This window comes from Poromitra crassiceps, assembly GCF_964638095.1.
Source record: "Poromitra crassiceps genome assembly, chromosome: 23".
In the NCBI taxonomy this organism is placed as follows: domain Eukaryota; kingdom Metazoa; phylum Chordata; class Actinopteri; order Beryciformes; family Melamphaidae; genus Poromitra; species Poromitra crassiceps.
In genome coordinates, this window is record NC_139639.1 from 15,123,197 (window position 1) to 15,139,990 (window position 16,794).

The 16,794-nt window shown below is 42.2% G+C and overlaps 2 protein-coding genes across 2 annotated transcripts; one reads left to right on the plus strand and one right to left on the minus strand.

Moving 5' to 3' along the window:
* Positions 1–5,191: 5,191 nt before the first annotated feature.
* Positions 5,192–8,190, minus strand: LOC310796763 (alpha-2-HS-glycoprotein-like; the record flags this gene model as incomplete). The annotated part of the gene is made up of 7 exons (XM_083658999.1): positions 5,192–5,695; positions 5,817–5,888; positions 6,277–6,372; positions 6,468–6,622; positions 7,197–7,278; positions 7,387–7,497; positions 7,984–8,190. The coding sequence occupies 7 exons, from the start codon at positions 8,188–8,190 to the stop codon at positions 5,192–5,194; spliced, it is 1,227 nt and encodes a 408-aa protein (XP_083515125.1).
* A 765-nt stretch (positions 8,191–8,955) lies between these two features.
* Positions 8,956–14,419, plus strand: LOC310796764 (sentrin-specific protease 5-like; the record flags this gene model as incomplete). Its single annotated transcript, XM_083659000.1, has 10 exons — positions 8,956–9,059; positions 10,551–11,152; positions 11,262–11,367; positions 11,915–12,062; positions 12,206–12,253; positions 12,999–13,076; positions 13,579–13,716; positions 13,815–13,898; positions 14,095–14,145; positions 14,256–14,419. The coding sequence occupies 10 exons, from the start codon at positions 8,956–8,958 to the stop codon at positions 14,364–14,366; spliced, it is 1,470 nt and encodes a 489-aa protein (XP_083515126.1). The 3' UTR covers positions 14,367–14,419.
* Between the last annotated feature and the right edge of the window lie 2,375 nt (positions 14,420–16,794).

Consider the following 16,794-nt stretch of genomic DNA (forward strand, 5'->3'; position numbering starts at 1 on the left):
GCTGTATCCTGAGACATCTAAACCTGGAAAACTGTCACCTGGCAAACATCCATCTCCACCAGCCACTGAAGCACCATCTCAAGGTCAAGTGCAGCAACAATTCTACCAATATCCATTTTACTATCCTTTTAAGCCTGAAGGTCCTTCTGAGAAGCTTGTGCAACCTACACAGCAACCCCCTAACCAAATGTCCAAGGGCCAGGTGCAACAACCTCTCGACCCGCTGTATCGTGAGACATCTAAACCTGGAAAACAGTCACCTGGCAAACTTCCATCTCCACCAGCCACTGAAGCACCATCTCAAGGTCAAGTGCAGCAACAATTCTACCAATATCCATTTTACTATCCTTTTAAGCCTGAAGGTCCTGAGAAGCCTGTGCTACCTACACAGCAACCCCCTAACCAAATGTCCAAGGGTCAGGTGCAACAACCTCTCAACCCGCTGTATCCTGAGACATCTAAACCTGGAAAACAGTCACCTGGCAAACTTCCATCTCCACCAGCCACTGAAGCACCATCTCAAGGTCAAGTGCAGCAACAATTCTACCAATATCCATTTTACTATCCTTTTAAGCCTGAAGGTCCTTCTGAGAAGCTTGTGCCACCTACACAGCAACCCCCTAACCAAATGTCCAAGGGCCAGGTGCAACAACCTCTCGACCCGCTGTATCCTGAGACATCTAAACCTGGAAAACAGTCACCTGGCAAACGTCCATCTCCAACAGCCACTGAAGCACCATCTCAAGGTCGGGTGCAGCAGCCATTCTACCAATATCCATATCAATTTTACCATCCTAAGCCTGAAGGTTCTGAAAGTCCTACATTCCCTTTCTACCCTCAGCTACCACAGCCACCAGCTTCTGAAGCACCTCAGGGACAAGTACTTAAGCCTTTATATCCTCAACAACCCCAGATACCAGGTGCTCAAACAAACCCTAATTTGCCTACTACAAAAAAGCCAGTGCCAGATGCACTGCCTCCAGTTTCTAAAGCTCCTCCTCCTCATAACCCCTGGATGTCATTACCCACTCGTCCCGCTCCTCCCGCTCCTCATTACCCCTGGGTAACATTACCCCCTGGTCCCGCTCCTCAAAAACCGGTCACTTCAGCCAATAAGGAAACAGTGCCAGATGCACTGCCTCCAGATTCTAAAGCTCCTCCTCATGACCCCTGGATGACAAGACCCACTACTGCCACTCCTCAAACATTACCCCCTGGTCGCGCTCCTCAAAAACCGGTCACTTCAGCCAATAAGGAAACACCCCACAAGCCTGCCCATCCACAGCCTAGTAATTTTGGTCTGCTCCAATGCCCCCAGATTTGCCCATCAGGATTTTCCACTTTTTACTGCTGCCCACAAATCTCTTATCATCAACATCATCACCACCATATTGTTCCTCCTGGACTTGAGAGTAAGGGTGGTCTTTCAGTATACCAAGGAGTTCCATTCCTTCCTGTATTGGGCTATTCTAATTTTGGTTATGGCTTGGCGTCTGCTCCCTTTCCTCATAAACCAACTGAAGCAACTACGACAGTTGGCACAACCAAGACTTCTGCCTCTGAAAATGCCCAAGCTGTTGGGGAGTACTGGAGGCAAATTGCACAGTCACTTCAAATTCCCAGCCAGCCTGAACTGCAGCCATTTTTACAACCACCAGATGGCAACCCTGCTGCACTACCTGGAAGTTATCCTGACCAACCTCTAAAGCCTGAACTACCAATGCACCCTTATGTGCCTTATTCACAACTACCAATGCACCCTTATGTGCCTTATTCACAACGACCAATGCGCCCTTATGTGCCTTATTCACAATATCTTAACTTCCCACAAAGGCCATCGCTAGCTCACTCCAATTCACCCTCTAAATCTCAGGATGCAGTAAGTGACCCAATGAATCAAATGTTGCCATATTATGAGTCGTATAATTTACAGCCCCAAAAGCAGCAAGCCCACAAACTATCTTCTGGTGATATGAAGAAACCCTCAGATCCCGGACAGCCCATGAACAATTTTATGGCTGACAATATTTACAACCACCATGTACAATACATATATCTACCACAGCCACATACTTCAGACCAGCAAAATAATCAGACAGACAAGGAACTGCAGCCACCTGTGTGGTCTAGTGAATCTGAACCTCCAAAGAATCCTCAAGACCAAAGCAATTTACTTAATCCTCCGGTGATCCGCAACTACATGCATATGCTTCAAGACTCTCCAGCACGTCATAAGTCAACAAGTGGACCCGACGGCTCCTCAAAACCTCAATCTGTGAGTGACTCAAAGAAATCTTCAAAACCTGAACCTCAAATGCACTCACACTTTGAACCGAAAGGGTATGTATTGCTTCAACAAGGACCACCAGGAATGGTGATCAGCAGTTCCCCTGAATCTCCACTGCCTTCCAGGGATCTGGTTCATGACACGCACAAGTTCCTGGCACCCAAACCTCAAATGCATCGCAATGGTAAACCCCCAAATCCCCAGAACTTGGAGCAACCCCAGGGAACACACTCCAAAGCGTATCGTCTTTTATCTGGGAATGCTAATTATATGCCAAGGCCCATGGGTGAAGAATCAACTGAAGGTTTGACATCGTATTACTCTGCTCCCAATGGCCCTCACCCTGCGTCTTTGTCCCAGGATCCCCCTTTCAATCCGGCACATTTAAAGCCCGAGTTGTTGAATGACTATTGGAAATTCGTCATTCCGCCAGGCTCTAGCCGTAGAATTCCACCTCATGATCCTGGACAATCATCTCAAAGACTGGGCTCTGCAGCTACCCACCAACCAAATGGTAGGTTACTGTTAATGTTACTGTTGATGTTAATGTCATCAAATCTTTACTCAATCACATCTTTACTCAATCACATGGACTAATGTGCTTGTCTCTTGCAGGATTTCGAAACCAACCCATCATGGTGGGTCATCATGGTCATCATGGTCATCATGGTGGTCATCATGGTGGTCATCATGGTCATCATGGTGGTCATCAGAAGCAGAAACAATAACTTTTTTTACTGAGAATAAATCATGGGAATGGACTGTTTTGTGCAAGAGTTTTCTGTCAATTTTGGATTTTTCCATGGTACATTAACATATCTCGCAAAATCAGGGAAAACTAAAGCTGGGAAGTGAAGAGGCTTAAAGCGCCTTGGGATAACTTATGATTTGGCGCTATATACATATAAAATTGATTTGAATACCTTCAATTTAATGTTAAGATGCCTCTTGTTGCATGAGCATACTAAGGCCATGTGATTTCCTTTTTGTATAGTTTGAAAGTTAACACGGTTTGCTTTGTCAATATTTTTTGTTGGCATTATAGCTGCCTTTTTTTAATCAAATGTATACACTGTAAAACCTCAACTTAACTTTATCCACTTAGTTGAATGCATATGAGATTCATGACGTAAAACCATCCATGAGATGAACATCTTGAGTTAAGACACTTAAAAAAAAAAAAAAAAAAAAAAAGTTCACTAAACTCAGCACTTCATTAGCAGACTTCCCAGTAGGCCAGTGGTTCCCAAACTGGGGTATGCATACACCTAGGGGTACATGGAGGTACTACAGGGGTACTTGAGAGAAAGTCTTATTTTTCTGATTAAAAATAAATAAAATATATTCTATGTACCTGGGAACTAAAGTAACTCTCTGATGCACATGGCAGGTACAATACACTACAAGTAAGTGTATTGGAGCTGTATATTATGAACTGTATTAATCATGTGATAAAAGAGGAACTTTAACTTAAACCTAGCAAAACTTGTGAAAAATAACAGGATTTCAGTAGCTATATGCATTCGACTTGGAAACACAAATCAGCATGACTAGACATTTGTTGATTGGACTTGTAAGTTCGCTCAGTTCGCTTTTCTACATTACAACTAATGCTCTTTGACCCAAATATTCAATACTACTACTTCAGACAATTCACAATTTTAAAGCAGCAAGAAAATGTAAGTTTAAGTTGAACTACCTTTACATTTCTGCAGTGAGATAAAAAAAAAAAGTGCACTGCCCTTGTATTTGCCTTAGTTGCATGAACTTCAGAACTACTTCCTGAACATTGACCCGTTCATGCAAATAGACATTTGCTAACATTTACCCATTCATCAAAAAGTACCAAATGTCAACAAGTATGTATAGCTGCACCCTGGAGCAGACTTTTGAGTAGGAATTCTTATGTGTGTGAGTGGCTGCAGTTTTGGTGGCAATGTCTGTGGGTCCACAGGGATGTCATGGGCATGAGTCAACACAATGGGCAAACTGTGCACTTGTCCACCCTGTGTTTTGCAATCACCCAGGAAGATGTGCTATGAATGATTCAAGGCATTGTGGTACTTGTGGGTTCATTCACAGTTCTGTGTAGAGAGGTTATTGTAAAAGGCCTCATCTAACCTGGAAAAAAGTCACCTAGCTCCACTGACCGCTGATTTCACAGATTAACCAATATTGTATGAAAACATAACACATTTTCAATGACCTATAACAGGGGTGTCCCAACTTTCTTTTGAATGGGGGCCAGATTAGATCATGTGAAAATACCTGGGAGCCAGCTGCTTCTGTCATATCGGTTATAAGAAAAATCACATACAATACAATTGTACTGTAAGGATTTACTGTCTGAAAACATTACTTCCACCTGCGTTGTATCTACTTCTGATAGTGCTGTCATCATTAGGTGAACGGAAAAAATGCAAAGTGAACTCTCTTGATTAACCAATACTGTGTGGACGGCCACTTGCAGTATATTTTGAGAGACAAGCTGCGGGCGGTTTAAAATTGGTCTGCGGATCACAATTGGCACCCGGGCCGGACTTTGGACAACCTGACCTATAAATACTACCTGTTTACATTTTTTACAATGCATGTTAAAACCCCAAACACATAAAAGGCTTAGCCTGAGAGTTTTACAGTATTGAACGCAAATCTTTATTATCCATTTTAAACAGAGTCGTGTTATGAAATACACTATGTTCCATGTATGTGGCCCTTTTAAGTCCAGCAAATATTGGCACATCTCCCTAAATGGCTAAATGTATGTTTTTTGTCCACCTATGTACCACCAACCGCATGCCACTTTCCTTGATCTAATATGGACCATCAAGTTACATCACAACCACTGTTGCTGAAGAATGCAAGCATAGAGAGTCTGTGTTGCTGTGTGAGGGCCCTGAAGACTTAGTCGAAGTGTCTGATCTTCCCTGGGCATAATGGTACAATAGGAACTGCTACACCAACAATAGGAACTCCTACGGGAGGAACGGACAGCACTACTAGGGGTTCGGGTTCAGGTGCACCTGACGCAGGTGCCTCCCTCTTCACCACAACAGCGGCGACCTCAACGCTGGCCGAGGCTGAGGACGAGACTGCGGCGAGGTCAACGACCATGGCGGGCTCAATGACGACTACAGCGGGGTCAGCTACTACAGCGGGGTCAGCAACTACAGTGGGGTCAGCAGCCACCGGCACCACTGGAGCCACAGAGGCCACCACCTCATCTGACTCCAGTGACTCTGTAGACTGTGACTGTGACAGAAAGCCGTTGAGCTGAGGGTTATGAAGGGTGGTGAGTTTGTGGTGTCTCAGACCGTGCTTGTGTGCCAGACTGTCTGCATGGACGTGGACCACATGTGGCACAACAGGAGATGCAGGTGCAGTGCTGTTGGCATCTACAATGGGAATCTGGGAAGGGGTAGAAATGTATGTGTGAACAGATCCTTCAAAATAAATGATTTGTATATACATGTATGTATCAAATTAGGGTGATGCCGGTGACTCGTTTTTGGAAATCAAAACAATTTACCAGAGTGGCAAACAGATTGCAGTCCACTGAGTGTCCAGAGCTCAAACCTTTCGCAGTACAGAAACCACGTTGCTGGTGAAGAAAAGAAAAGGATCATTTTCCTCCTTTTTCATCATACTCAATTGCTATGCTAGATTTGATGACCAGCATTATATTTCCTTTGAAGTCTCTTAGCAAGATTAATATATTGTATACTGTTATTGTATATACTATTGTATAAGCGTATAGCTACGGTGTACCTTTTGTTTTTAACCCATTGATACCTGATGCAGCATTTGTGTGTGTATCCCTTTAAGACCGCAAACCGCGTTAATGTGGTTCGTGGTCTTAAAGGGATACGCACACAAATGAGGGATATACAGGCAAATGCTGCATCAGGTATCAATGGGTTAAATAAACCCACTGCTCCACTCTCTTCAAAAATGTGTTGTTTCTAAAGGTGTGTGCCGTGTGTACTTACAGCCATAGCATCATTCAGAGGCACGCAGGTATCATCGGTGCAATTGGCCTCAACTATGGCATATTCTGCTGCATAGGTGAGCCCACCAGCCACAAGCTGCAACGAAAGGTTGAGACATATTTGTGTACTGACAGCCCGAGATAATGTACTATTTGCATATGACAGCTGGCCAATTATGTTTCGGTCCACACCTGTGATGACATCCTTCCAACCTCCCCGACAGTGAACGTTGCCCCGGTCGTTATGTTGTTGAAGGTTGCCAGAGAGGCACGAATTAAGTCCAGTGCAGTGGTGTCATTCAGGGGAAGGAGGCTAGGACAGCCGAGGCACAAGTCCTCTCTTGATTCTACACATCAGAGAAAAAGAGGTGTCGTTTTTTGTGCATACGCGCCAGTGTTGGGCAAGTTACTCTGGAAGTGTAATTAGTTACTGATTACTGATTACTCCTTTAAAAAGTAATACAATTACTTTACTTATTACTTGATATCAAAAGTAATTAGTTACGTTACTCGTTAGTTTACTATATTACTTTAGCTACGCCCCCTTCCATAAAGTGACATAGGCCTACAACCTGTTTAGCTAGTTGCTTTTAGAACTGAATCCACTTTATTAGAACAATAATTAACCTTACAGGAGTCAACAATCAGTCAAACCACATACTTATTTGCCTACCTAGGACAAAAAAATAATTGCGTTCTGGTAACGCAGTAGTCTCACATCTCCACACTTCGTTTTAGCCCTGTGCCAGCACTGGAGAAAGTAATGCAGTAACTTGAAGTTACTTAGATTACTAAGTGTAATATAATACATTTTTGGAAAGTATAAACCCTTAAGTTATTGCCCAACACTGATATACAACATACATGTGGTTGTGTATGTGAATGTGAATGTACATTGATATGGTAGTCATTGTGCATTACCTTCAGTTTTACACTTGAATGCTGCGACAATCAGAGCTCCGTTCACCTTGTTCAGCACCACATCACAGTCTCCTTCTACTGCCTGAATGGAAAGAGCAAATCAATACTTCCAATATGAAACAACTTAATTGACAATATTCATATTTTTCAATCTCATGCGCTGTTGCATACCAAGGATATGCAATCTCACCGTCAATATTTTGGGTCTGACAGTGCAGTTGGCAAGAGGTGTGGGGTCGGTCACATGACAGTTTGTCTCCAGCAGGTCAACTTCCATGATATATGTCTCCTGTCCACCGGCCTAAGGAGATGTAGAGTCAACCATTATGTCAACATCTCTCCTTTGGGAGGCAATTTGTTGGACACTTCTTGGACATTACATGATTGCCATTGAGACAGTCGCCCCTAAACTGACATTTCTAATTGAAAATGGAGCACAGTTGTAATGTTCATGTTGGTTCCTGGTTCACTTTGACTGACTGTGTCTATACAAATGTCAGCAGATGTTATAAAGCGATGGTGTTTTTATACCACACAATACTGATACTTTCTTTAGAAAATGTACATTCTTATTTTAAAACTACATGAAAAATGATTAAATAAAGCTTGGAGACAGTGAGGACATAATGATGATGGTATAAAATATCCACATATGATTATATTAGTGATTTTACAAGATGTGCTCACCAAATCACATTTCTGGATGAATTTAGAAATTATTCATTTTGACTGGCATCCTGCTATATATTTAGGCTTGGCTTCTTTTCATCTTCACTTGCTCACTTACAGAGGCAACGACCTTGATGTCCTCAATCCTGTTCAGGGCATACTTGTAGCCGTGAGTGTGCTGGGCGTTGAGGAAATCCTGAGCCACCAGAGCTGCCTGCTCTGCCTCTATGGAATCGCATGGAGGTCGGATCACGTTGGGCACGAGCACCTGAGCCCACACCCCCACCAATAGTCCCAGAGCCACAGAAATGCCCAGGGAATTCATGTCTACCAGAGGTACAAGAGAGAGAGGAATCAGACCAACCGGACAGTCAAGGAAGAGACGAGCCTATGCAGCCCATGGTGTATATACCTTGCACTTTAAACAGTAGAACAGAGCCAAGGTAAACAATGCGATCACCCCCCTGACTCCTGAGTCACATGTGGGTGGTGGTGGTTCGTTGTTGCCCCCTCACACCGGTCTCTGTCTTGGGATTACTGCCTAAACAAATGTAAGCTGACAAAGCCTGGTGTGGGGTGAACGAGTGTGCGGTAGGGGACTCCAGGTTGAATCTGTGCTGATTAAATTTGTGCCCTGCAGTAGATCGCACTATGCAGTGCATCACATGTACTCCATGCCAGCTTTGGCATGAATGTTTCTTAAATGTTGTGTGTTGGAACTATTCCTGTCTCCGGAGAGGTCAGAGGTCAAAGTCAGTTAGAGCAGTGGTTTGCAATCTTTTTCATGTCAAGGACCCCTAAACTGACACAAATTAGACCACAGATTTGACAAGATTTTGTCCCAGGGTCCCCCATCTCTGACAAGATTTTTGCTGTTTCATTATAGAAAGTGTATGAAACTTGTGACCAAAACAGCCATACATTCTGTCATTGTGTTACTTATAGATGGAATTATATAGTGAAAATAAATGATTCCCCTTTTTTCCTGGGGCCCGCTGGGGGTCCCCGGACCCAACATTGAGAATCATTGAGCAGAGCTCGGAGCTGGTAGGGATTCCGTGACTTGCTCAAGGACACTTCAGCAGGGCGGATGTTTGCCAACGCTGGGCTTGAACCTTGGTCACAGCTGAAGGACGCTCTCAACGTCAAATTGCACTACAACGTGCTGCCGCCCCCAATGTCCTCAAACACAAGGTGAATTGAGGACTCAAACTGAACAAAACAGCAAGGATCAAGTGCAGCTTGATCATGAGCATCTACTTCAGGTGACTACAGCAAAAATGTTGCTGGCCCAGAAAATCACATTCATAGTCCCTTCTTTAATTTTTTTGTCTTTTTTTATGTAAACATACACAATAGACAAATAGTTGTCACTTTTAATATCCTTTTATGAAACGTTTTAAATTCCAACATAAGACCTCTGTTTTCTTTATATGTCAGAGATAAATTCATAAAATAATAATAATAATAATAATAATAATAATAATAATAATAATAATAATAATAATAATAATAATAATAATAATAATAATAATAATAATAATAATAATAATGATAGGTAATTAAAACAACTTAGAATGTTAAGTAAAATTTTTATTATGTTAAAATAATAACTATAAACATTTAAGGAAAAAAAAGTACAGAAAGAAAGGAGCGATAAATCTGATTGGTCGAGGCCCAAGTGACGCAGTCTACACGCGACTGTGCAAGATGTCACTAGCAGATACCGCAAACAGAGACAGCTGTCCAGAGTCAAACCTTTGAACATCGTGGTGAATAGTTTCCTAATTCAGTCATATCAGGACACGATAGTGTAACGCGCAATGACGGCTCGTCCCAGTCAAAAGTCTCGATGAAGCAAGCAAGTAACGGTAAGTAGCGGTCTGGGGTTAGTTAGCTGGTAGCCTAGCTAGCCATTTGCGACAGTGTCGTAAACCGAAGTTAGCTGGGACTTGTTAGGACAACACGTGCCAAGGAGAAGTCGTGTCAGCTCGGTCCAAATTACGAGCCACGTTGTGGTTCTGGTGGTTTTCCCAGCCTGAAGAGAACATTCAAGTCACCTGGCTCACTAACAGCTCAGTGACTTGTTACATGACTTGTTTAGGTAGCCTACAGGGATCCCATGCGCGTCTGGAAAGCCTGGACAAGTATGGAAAATGCTTTCCAGGAAAATAATGTTATATATATATATATATATATCGCATTTCCCAAGAAGTCTGGAAAGTTAGTGAGAAACCCTGTCCTGCAGCCCCAAGACATATTATATCATATTAATATGTGTGCTGCTACAGTGCTAGAGAAAATACACTTATATCATTGATATAAGTGTATTTTCTGTAGTTGTAAATCCATGGTCATTTGATGTGGTAGTTGTGTGAAGCATGATCTTCAATGACAGTGATATGACCATAGGTAACCTAATTAACCATATTACCCAGACATCATTGAAATTGAAAACCAACCAAAATATTCTAATTCAGAGTGAATAAACAATGAAAATGGAAAAGTGTGTGCTATTTTAAAGAGAGGGTGTATAATCCAGCATGTAGTAACACATCCATTCTTTGTTCCAGCAGCTGGGGGGACTGCGTGTGCGGTTTGCCCATTGAGGAAACCATCAAAAGAACACCTCAACAGAAGGAGGAGATCGATGTCTTGTATTAAGGGCGTCTGCCATCCCTCTAGGCGGGCCAAGAGACGCTTGTGTCAATTACGGCTGTGGATGTGGAGGAAGAGGAGGAGCAGAGTGAAGTGCCTTTTCTGGATATTCAGAGCCATGAAGCGACAGAGGGGAGCTAGCCTGACCACTTCCAGGCCCTGTCCCAGTTTAAAGTCACAGACACACAAAGGGAAAGTTAAAAAGCAGCGCTCACAGAGCCTGGACAGAATCGACAAAGACAGTTGCCTACAGAAGCTGTGTGAGCCTACTCTTCTGTCAGACATACCTACTACTACTACTACTACTACCACCAACCAATGGCCGCACCTGGTCACTGTCACTGTCACTGATGTTGATCGAAACATGCAGGCGACGACAGTACTGTCTCAAAGACATGGGAATGTGGGAATCACAGATAAACACATAGCAAAGAAAATGTTGCCATCTCAAAGGCATGGTGGCCAGAATCTGTATGAACCCGATGGCCCATCAGAACAATGTACTGCTGTCACTCCACTTCAGGACCAGGCTACCAACGGAGATACTGTCAAGAGCTTCGCCAGCAAAAAGATGCAAAGGCAGCATCGACCGGATGTCAGCCACAAAGCACTGACAACCCACATCCACGGTATGGTATGGGCATACCCCCTGGTTGATTGTTTTTGTCATATTTTGCTTTTGCTTGACTTTGCTGGTTTTCATGGTGATTTGAGTGCTGTGTTTTCAATCTCTCTTAGAATTCCTTCATGACTTCTATAGAATGTATGCAAGTTTCATGCCACTCCAAATGAGCGATGTATTGAGACACCTGAAGAGGAAGTTTAACATGGACTTCAGTGACAGGTAGCTTCAATCTTCATCCGTGTGGTCATGTCTTGTGCGGTTCTGTGTTGCTTGAGTACAGTGTTACACTGACAGACTTTGAGGCTTGATTCTCACCGGTCGGGCTGCAACTAAAGATTATTTTAATTATCGATTAATGTGTCGATTATTTTCTCGACTTCGTTTTAGTCGTTTGGTGTAAAATGTCAAAAAAATGTTGATCACTTTCCCCCCAAAGCCTAAGATGACATCCTCAAATGTCACAACCCAAATATAATCAGTTTACTCTCATAGAAGAGTAAATAAACTAGAAAATATTCACATTTAAGAAGTTATTTCCTCAAAAGGAAAACCACCACTGACTGTCGAGACAAACATTGTAACCACTTTCTTGAATCTTTGGTTGCATATTTGCAGCTTCATTTGTCACATTCGCTTGACAGTGAATTCTTGTTCTTGACTTCTGTTTCAAAAGTTGTAAGTGTGTGCTCTAAGCTCAAGCATCAGTATCTCTTAATGTTGAGATGTCATTCTGGGAGCAATCATTTGATATTTTGCCACCCTGTAGGAAACATGCCATCTTCTTAGAGGCTACAAAGTACCAAGCTGCGATACTTCAGCGAGCTGTCCCCTCCTTCCGCGTGGTCTACAGGAAACACACGCTGACATTGGATGACTTGTCGACCCTGAAACAGCAGAATTGGTTGAACGACCAGGTTGGCATCTAACTCTCATTTAAATCGTTTGACACTTTAGAGTGGTAAGATGTATGCCTGGAAGATGAGCCTCAATGTTTAAGTAGAATTTGATTGGTATATTTAAAACTGATGCTGTGGTTTTGTGTTTGTTATTCTTCAAGGTTATGAACATGTATGGAGAACTGATTATGGAATCTGCCCATCATAAGGTAGATTTCAGTGTTGTGTACATTAGTTGACAGACCTGGCTCAGATAGTACTTAAATTGCATTTTTGGTTTCATGCTGCTTGGGCGCTAGATGGGGTGGGTGTTACTACATCAGTACAATTCACATTGTACATTTGAATTGTTACATTGTAGAAGATTATAGTAAATTAATTTTGCAATATTTGCCTGTAATTCTAAACTTGTCACTGAAGTGCCTTATTTGTCGAACCCCATCCATATCATTTGTATGTACTACTTGGCCCAGGTCTGTTTGTTAAGCCTCCCAATGTCTTTTGAGTGTCATATTCTTGACTGGAATAGGATTTTAACGGCACATTGGAATTAGGGCTGGGCAATAAGGACAAAATCAAATATCACAATATTTTTGACCAAATACCTCTCCTCCATATTGATATTGCGACAATATTGGTGCTTTCACAAAATATTTACACAATGAGATTTTTGATCAATAATCATCATATTGACTATAATATTGATATAATGATTTTGTGGGTACAGGCAAATAATAGAACAGCTAGAACATCTGGTAAGTTCAGAAAATTACATCACTTTACTGAAATGCAGCCATTAAAACCAGACAAAACACTTATGCCATATTACGATATCCAAAATCTAAGACATATCTAGAATGATTGCCCAGCCCTACATGGAATTGCACAGGCCTAGATTATATTCATTTCATGATCGCAGTTTAATTTTCCTTCCCTCTTTTTTCCACTTCTTAGGTCCATTTTCTCAACAGCTTCTTCCACCGACAGCTTGTGACCAGAGGATATGAGGGAGTCAAGAGATGGACAAAGCAGGTCAGGTCTAACATAGGAGTGATTTATTATCATTTATCCAGACATTACTCATAATATAGATCACTATTTTCAAGAACAGAAAATCATAACACCAGTTTGGGCGATTATTTAGTTTGAACTCCAATGAATTACATCTTCCTTTATGGGTGGAGAAAATTTTGTGATCCTTGGGTTCATGAATCTCTTCCAGAACCCCATAAGCTTAACTAATAAATGCATGGTGTTCAATCTTAAAAACAAGCCTCTCTTGTAGTTTCTGAAAGGTTTGCATTTTCGAGCGTGTTTCGTCTGATAGCAATGATATACATGTACTAGCTAGATATGCTCATCAGCCATGCTAATATGCTAAGAAATCCACATAATAAATCAAAGTCTTGGATAGGAATGTTAAATGAGAATGTTCTATCTATGTTATAAGAGAACCTAAACTATGCCAGTGAGTGAGTGAGTGAGTGAGTGAGTGAGTGGATTTAACGGCTTCCCCGGTTCTCCTGTTGTGCAGGTGGACTTGTTTTCTAAGAGCCTGCTCTTGGTGCCCGTACATCTGGAGGTTCACTGGTGTCTGGTGACTGCCGACACGGTCAAAAAGAGTATCTGCATCTATGACTCCCAAGGCAACGAGCTCCAGAAGGTTGCCAGGGTAACAATAGATTTTCTGTGACTGGCAACACTTCCTATTCATCATTCATCCATGTCTCCTATCACAAAGATGTTTTCTTTATGCTTTGCTTACGACAGAAGATCCTGAAATACGTGATGAGAGAGGCAAGAGAGAGGCAGCAACCGGCGTTTCAGGACGGGTGGACAGTGTTTTGTGACGAGGTTTGTGTGGCTTTGTCTGACTACCTGATGTGATATGCCTTTTATTCTGAGCATTCTGAGGTTACACAAAAGAGCACAATAGATTGTCATGGGCTATGTCCAGCTTCACAGCGCCACCTGCTGGAACTTTACTGGACATGGCCTTGATGTGGTGTCGAGTTGATGTGTTGCTGTCTCCCCCTACTGTCCTTTACAGGGAATTCCACAACAGACCAATGAAAATGACTGTGGAGTTTTCGTCTTGGAGGTGCCAGCAAGCTTTTCCTACCTAAAATACATGTGTATAATATTACTTCTCTATGATTTTTGTATTTATTTATTTTGTGATCGAATAATTAATCTCTCTGTCTCTCTCAGTATTCTAGATGCCTTGCCTTGGCAAAACCTCTCCATTTCACCCAGAAGGACATACCAAGGATACGAAGGAGGATCTACAAAGAGCTGTGTGACTGTGAGCTCTGTGAGTAGGGCTGGCCAGTATTCTCCAAAGCCCTCACCACTTCTTTATATGTAAAGGTCCTTACACATCAAGAGCGATGCGAATATACGGCACGAAATTGCGATGCAAGTTTTGACCCACCTGTCAATCACAGCCACAGACGTGTACACGTTGGAAGCGAATTTCTGAAAAATCGACCGTGGTTTGAAAAAATAAACACAGCAATAACGCTCAGCGAAACTTCGCCGTTGGTATGCACGGTTGCATTGACTGATATAGGTTCGGAAAATATTGACGTGCGAATTAATCGCACGGAAAAAATGCTCCCGATGTGTAAGGACCTTAAGGCTGGGTTCACACCGACGACCCAAGCCTTGCCTATGCCTTGCCTTTACCCACGCTTTTTAATAGGCGTCCGTTTTAGTCAACGAGGCTGTGTACACCGTGCGCCTGAGCGTGAACCCTGCGTGTACCCACGCCTTGCCTGTGCCTTGCCGATTTTATCGAATAGGCGTGAGTTCTATTTTGAAGCCGACAAGGCGCGTGCAGGCAGACTTCTTCTGTCAAGCCATGAAAGAAAAACGCACAATATCCGTCGGAAACGGCAAAGTCAACTGAATTTCAAAATAAAATGGAGTTACTACAACATGTTGAGCAGAGAGACAGAGAGATTGATGGGTAGCTATCACGTGGGGCTTTCTCCCCGTCGGCAAACAAATCTTCATGAGAGAGAATAGCAACCGAAGAAGCAAGATGGACAATGTTGTTGTGCCAGCACATATTTTTGCAAGATCACCTCTCTAAAATGTCCGACTATAGTCAGACCTGGTTATACATATCCAGCATCAATAGAACATTAAATATATCCGATTTATTTTACCTAGAGGCTACCCATGACAATTCTGGACAACACGTGAAAAAATACAGTCGGGAGAGAGGAGAGGCGCTTGTGACTCGGCTCCAGGTTCGGCGTGCAAAAGGCGTGCGGTGTGATCACAAAAGCGTGTAACAGGTTCACGCCCAGCTCGGCGTAGGCGTGGGTTGAGGCAAGGCAAGGCGTAGGTTGTCTGTGTGAACTAAGCGTAAACACTGATAAATGCTGCTTTACGATTGGGTGGGAAAAACATCACACCTCACCCCTTTTTCTATGCAGGGCCACATTACTGGACCCTTGCGAGGCAGCTAGATTCACTCAGCTCCAGGTTAACGTTACTGCTCTGTAGCCGACCCACAAGTGGCACCCACTTCTTGAACGCATAACAGTACTGTGAGCACATCTTTAGTATGGTTGCTGCTGGCCCTAGTCGGAAAGTACGATTGCTGTATCAGGTGTGGTGTCTAGAGCTGAGCGGACAAAAATCATTATGTGATTGTTGTATTTATTTAATCTTTCTTTAACCAAGCATGTGGGAGGGTCAATCTGGTTATTGTTCATAATATACAAGATTGGACTTTTACTGAAGACAGTAAAGCACCACCGGTCGTTTGTTTGAATTGACTGACCACACAGAATATGAAGCTTGTGTTTTCGAGATGGATCTAATACTGCATGGTCCATCTAGTTCAGTAGACGTTATTTGCACGTTTATTTTTCTTTAAAGAAAGAAGTTGACTTTAATATTACATTGTCACCCTTGTGGTTTACAGTTTGTTTACAGTTGACATCATAGTTAACCAATTGGCAGAATGAATGAATGGACATTATAATATGTACCCGGTATGTATTTTCTTACGACTGGTACTGTACCTTGAAGAGGAAAGTTGTGAACTGATGGAATCAATGTCCAGATCAGATAGTAATATTTTATTTTATTAGTGTTGTTTGTGGCTATATGTTTAAAAGTTACAAATAAAACCAGTCAGTTTGCAAACATGTTACAGAGTGTATTTTATGTACATCTTACAGATCAGGTTCTGTATGCAGTGCATGCAGAATAGCCTTCATGGATTTGTTTTGGACAATATGTACAATTTCTAAATACACATGATTTCCTATAGATGTTTCTCAATTTCCAATAGAATATAACAATGCAAATGTGTCCCTGAACAGTTAATATTATAAAACATACACTTAGATTAGAAAACAGTGCTCCAGGTAAAAGAGATTTTAAGGCACAAGGACCACCTCATGTACTTATGAAGAAATATTGTGCAATATGACACATTCTTTAGATAAATCTGTTCATAAGAGACAAGGTGAAGTTTCTATTATTGACCTTGACAGTACACTAGTTATGACATACAGCGTAACATATATAGTCACATTTTCAATGGATTAAGCGTTCCTCCATCTCTGTTGCTGTTTTGGACTTGTGAACTCATTTCTTTTGTAATACAGTAATTCCAGAAATAGTTGTAGTCCTCCTGTTCTCTGCCCTGCACAGAACTGCGGTTGATGGCCATGTTTTCATAGTAGGTGGCACTTCACCGAAACAAAACAGACTTATGGAGAGTTCT